The 5,141-nt window shown below is 42.9% G+C and overlaps 1 protein-coding gene across 2 annotated transcripts; it reads right to left on the reverse strand.

The window, feature by feature from the left end:
* Positions 1 to 1,456: 1,456 nt before the first annotated feature.
* fosaa (v-fos FBJ murine osteosarcoma viral oncogene homolog Aa) lies at positions 1,457 to 4,436 on the reverse strand. Of its 2 annotated transcripts, none has more exons than XM_028437536.1 (4): positions 4,199 to 4,436; positions 3,361 to 3,588; positions 2,891 to 2,998; positions 1,457 to 2,794 (listed from the first exon to the last, which is right to left on the reverse strand). In XM_028437536.1, the coding sequence occupies exons 1-4, from the start codon at positions 4,256 to 4,258 to the stop codon at positions 2,126 to 2,128; spliced, it is 1,065 nt and encodes a 354-aa protein (XP_028293337.1). In that variant the 5' UTR covers positions 4,259 to 4,436; the 3' UTR covers positions 1,457 to 2,125. The 2 variants fall into 2 exon arrangements, with proteins under 2 accessions (XP_028293337.1, XP_028293338.1); XM_028437537.1 differs by lacking the exon at positions 4,199 to 4,436 and adding an exon at positions 3,791 to 3,970.
* Positions 4,437 to 5,141: the final 705 nt, after the last annotated feature.

Below are 5,141 nucleotides of genomic sequence, written 5' to 3' on the forward strand. Positions count from 1 at the left end.
GTATTTCAATGTGAGTAAATTAGGTGGAGGGCGAGGGGGTCTGTGTATATGTTGATATCGGTTAATATCGCAAATAAGAAATATAGTGTTGGAAAATATGGGCAAAAAGCAAATTTGGGTTATCCTCAGTGAGTGGCAGAATAAAGAAAACGTGATTTCAACATTTGAAGTTGAGTGTTTTTGTGCCTCGTTTTGCATCCTCTTCCTGGGAGGGTTTACGGCAGTTTCACCTCATCAACGACGATATAGAAAATATCCTGTAATGCGTGGGAGTGTCACCAAAACATTTCAATCACATCACCTGCCTGTTTACACAGACACGTGTATTCAGGTACTGGGTGTTAATTACCTCCACCAAGGACGTCATGTTTTCACCAGCGTTTATTTGTTTGTTTCTCCATTAGCAGGATTATGTTAAAAGTCAGATTTGAACAAAATTCTAACTAACGGTAGACCTTACGCCATCGAAGATTTCATTAGATTTTGGAGGGGATGCGGATCAATATACAGATTCTGGATCAGTGTCAAGAATCCCTATCTGCCATTATTGGTGAAATTTCAAAAATTCTGCCAATATCTGGTAAAGAGGATATTTGATGCTTGGCGGAGGTAAAGTTTGTGCTCTCTGACTGCTCTTGTTTCAGGATTAATCTGATGGTAAACATGTCTTGGCCCATCATTGCATCCATTACGGCCTGTGGAAAAAAAAACTACAGGGAAAACATTGACTAACATATGTTTTCCCTGTAGTCACGACACATTGTTCACCTCCAGATTGTTGTGACTGAATGTTTCTTTCCCTACATTTTTGTCTATGAGTTTTAAACTTGTGCACAACATGGTTCCAATTGCACTTTGCATATGGGTTGTAGTTGGAAACCATGGGTCAATGACGTGACGCCTACATTTTCTGTCCAAGTGAATGTCTTTCAGCTATGTTTAAACGCATAAAAAGAGATACTATCTCCTATATATGCACTCTGATTTAAAAAAAAATAATTATCTATAATGTATTCTGTTTTTTAGTGTCAAAGTATGTGGTGCGATTGTCCAAAAACATCTTAAATATCACCCTTAAATCTATTCAAATGTTTTTTCTACCCTATTATATAAAGCATAATTTTTTAAAAAGTGTTTTGAGGTCCTGTAAAAATACTTCTATTTTTATTTCTATCATCATATTTATGCAAAATGTGTCCCATGATGCCCATTTCATGAAATATCATGCAGTTAAAAATCCTTATATGTCATTTACCCAATGTAAATGCCCCAATAGGTCAGGGCCGTCATTGTTTACACATTGTTGTTAACAGTATCTATATAGGTTTACATTTTTTTTTTTGACAACTTTTTTTGGTTTTGCCACCATCAACAATATTTGTTTTTTTCCATTCACCAACTCAACAAATGTACTATATTGATTCATTTGTACAATCATGTAAGACATCAGCACCGCTCACTGTAGGACGTAGATTTATTGTTGGTATTCAGCAGCATAGATAAGTCATCAATGCTTGATTTCACCTTTTCTTAAATGTAACAAAAAAGTCAAAATCCTAAAGGTAAAAAAATAAATCATAAGTACCATCTTGATAAGATATATATATATATATATATGTATATATCGTACATAGCACTGGATGTTTTCATGGAAAACTCTCAACATCTTAACAATGAGGTCAAAGCACAGCTGATGACAGTTGAGGTATGCAGGTACAGAACATTAGATGAATTTAGTGTAAATACAACATTTACAGCGATCAATACACCGTTGACGTCGAAAAACACAAAACCGTACTGTCACATTGAGTTCCACATTACATCTTGGTTCTAGATCAGATATTATATGAGCTTTGATTATTCAGGGATTTCTCAGCATGCGATTTCACATCCAAACCTGACCTTGATTCCCCTTGTTTTTAATTCAACGCCATGCTTTTATAGCTTCCTCTCACTGTCTGTCGCCCACGACTCTGAACAAATCTCACAGCTTTGCTTTCTCCACATACATTTCTTCAATGTACTTGTTGAAGTGTTACAGCATACTGTGGCATACATTGCTCATTAGCATTTCAACCTGCGAGGAGGTGAAGTGGATATCAGGACCATCACTTCCTCCTGCACTTTATAAGGCCAGCAGAGTTGGAGAGTTGAGAATATCCACGCACTCGCCTTTGCTTCCCGTCCCTTTATGGTTGTCCAGGTCCTCTGTGAGGGAGTCCAGCTCGGGACACGAGAACGTGAACACGGACATGCAGCTGCTGCAGGTCGGTGTGGAGGTCACCACTGGGGTGCTGAGGGGCTCCAGGTCGCTGGAAACGGATTTGTAGAGAGTCTCCCAGTCCGAGACCCCGAGAGAGCTGCTCAGATCAATGTCAGGCACGGACCGCGTCGTCTCAGAGGGTGTTTTCTCCTCCAGACAGGGCAACATGTTGTCCAGGAGCCCCTCCTTCATGTCCAAAGAAGGCTCCAGATCGCAGATGTTTATTTCAGCCGTGGCACAGAGCAAGATGTTGGAGTTCCCAGAGATGGCTGTAGATGGATCACTGACCAGGTCCATCTCCTGGAGTGATGGAGCCTCCTGGATGCTGTCCTCTGGGAGCCTCTCCTCGTCTGGACTGGGCGGCAGCTCGGGGGACCCTGTGGGCTCCTGGAAAATCGACTCCAGCTCTTCTGACATCTGGCACATGGGCTCGTGTGAGGCGAGGATGAACTCAAGGCGCTCCTTCTCTTTGAGGAGGTTGGCTATTTCCGACTCCAGGGCTTCTTTTTCTTCCTCCAGCTTGTCCGTCTCCTATGGATGGATCGACATCCAGAATCATCCACATGGGAAACACACACCAGTAGGTGCAAATCACAAGCATGAGTGCGAGGGTCACTGTTTACTTACAGCTTGCAGTGTATCCGTCAACTCCCTCCGTCTGTTGCGACACTTGGCTGCAGCCATTTTATTCCTCTCCCTTCGTATTTTCTTTTTCTCTTCCTCCTCTGGAGAGAGCTGCGACGGAAAAGAGACAATTCAGTCACAGCTTTGAAGAATCCTGCCATCATTTTTTTTCTTTTATCCCTTAACCCACTACATCTGTTTGTGGTTCATTCTCCGGAGAGAAAAGGCATAAGTGAGCATGTTTCTCTGCAATGCGTCTAAAAATAGATCATTGTTGCAGACTTTCTGTGACCTGAATACAAATTGACTGGCTGAGGAAAACACATAGTCTTGCACACGGTACCAGAGGAGCGTGCACATTTATTGGCTTTGGCTGGTACACACGAGGAATTCTGATTGGCATATGTACATGTACACTGTTGATGATCCTGGCCAATAGCAGCATGTTATAGACTTGGTGCGATCTCTCCTACCTGCTCTGCTTTCCCCTTTCTCACAGCCTTTTTGGCCTTATTCCCGCCTGCTTTGGGTGTTGCCTGCTGAGAGCGTTGCACTTCATTGGCTTGCTCGCTACCCAGAGACAGGGAGACAGATGTGATAATGGTAGGCTGGACCATCCATTGGAAATCTGGGGTGGAGGAAATTGCTGTGACTGTTGGAACAAACGGAGCGTCCTCTGCACCCCCGTCCTCACACACCTCCTGGAAATGAGAACAACAACTACTTAATGAGGATATTTATCTATTTACAAAAAGGGCATGATTTTACATTAAGTAAATGTGTGAGAATAATGATAAATTAAGGTATTCATGGAAGAGGGTAATGGAAAATCGTGAAAGTTTGGTTGCGTTTTCTTGCACATCCATCCCTCCAGAAATAGCCTTCACCAGATCAATATTTGACTTTATCACTGGCCGTGACGTCAGCACTGACGCAGGGCTGCTGTGGAGTCTCCTGAATGGATTTATTTTTCTCAATGAACCTCTGCATCACTCATCCCATACGGTCCCAGGACGTTGAAGAGACAACAACAAGCGCTTATTTTGTGACATTTTACACCCCCTCACCCAAGGGTGACACATGGTGCCAGATTTATGACATGAGGAGGGACAGTTAATTAAAATCTAATCATCAGTACCCCCCCCCCCCCCACTTCCCTTCCATCCTTCCTCCTCCTCTCACCCCCCCTCCCTCCAATGTAAAGAGCATCAGCAAAAATAAAAATAAAAAAATAATAACATTCATTGACGAGCACATTCAAATCTCATTTTTTTGGGGGGGTAAAATGTTGAATCCAAGCATGATAAATACCTTTGCATGGCTCTCCGGTGAGCTTTCCTCAGTCGTGCAGGTGGAAGACACTGAATCCATGTCGTGCTGGTGATACTCACTCCAAGGGGCGGTTATTTAAAAAAAAAAAAAAAAAACCCAAGCCAAAGCTCCACTAAGTCCTGCTCACAGACACACAAATAAAACTGAGTGTGGCCTTTTCCTCTGAGCACAGCAGCTGTGTCCCTTCCTCCAGGTAGATACCTGGTAACTGGACGACAAGGATGCAAGCCCCTCCTTTTATGCTCTGCTAGAAATGTATGAATGAACCAAGACTGTACCATTCACTGGAGGAGGAGGGGGAGAGGGGGAGACTCTGCTAGAATAACATTTTTGTGTATTAAATGTGTCCAAATATTTAAAAATCAATATTCTAACGTGAATTCTCAACTAGAATAGATCTTTAAATGTTGCTGCCACGCACAGTCACCTCACCCCCCGCGCTGACGCAAAATGGTACAGTCCTCTCTCCCCATTCACAAAATTCAGCCCATTATTAATCAAGCATTATGGGAGAAGAAGAGACGTGAAGCTATTTATAAATCCCACACGCAATCCTTGTGTCCTGGTTCTGGGATTAGAAAAGGAAGGAGTAATGACTGGTTTGTATTTATTAAATAATGAATTAATCATTAAACACAAAATGCACCGCCTGTGTTTGACATCATCTGGACACGTTTTGCACGATGGCGAACATGACGTTACAAAGATACTTAGTACAGCGGTGACACGCACTGGCGAGCGCGTAAAGACGCAGACAGATGACTGCAGGATGCTGGATTGTTTACTTGGATGAAGGCGGTGAGGATGAGGATGCTGCACATGTGGAGGCGGAGAAGTCACGTGGCACGACCCAGGACTGAGATGGTGGTGGGGGTGGTGGGTGGGGGGGATTCTTTGTGATTTACCTTACTGTAAATGAAGG

This window comes from Gouania willdenowi, chromosome 22 (assembly GCF_900634775.1).
Source record: "Gouania willdenowi chromosome 22, fGouWil2.1, whole genome shotgun sequence".
In the NCBI taxonomy this organism is placed as follows: Eukaryota; Metazoa; Chordata; class Actinopteri; order Blenniiformes; family Gobiesocidae; genus Gouania; species Gouania willdenowi.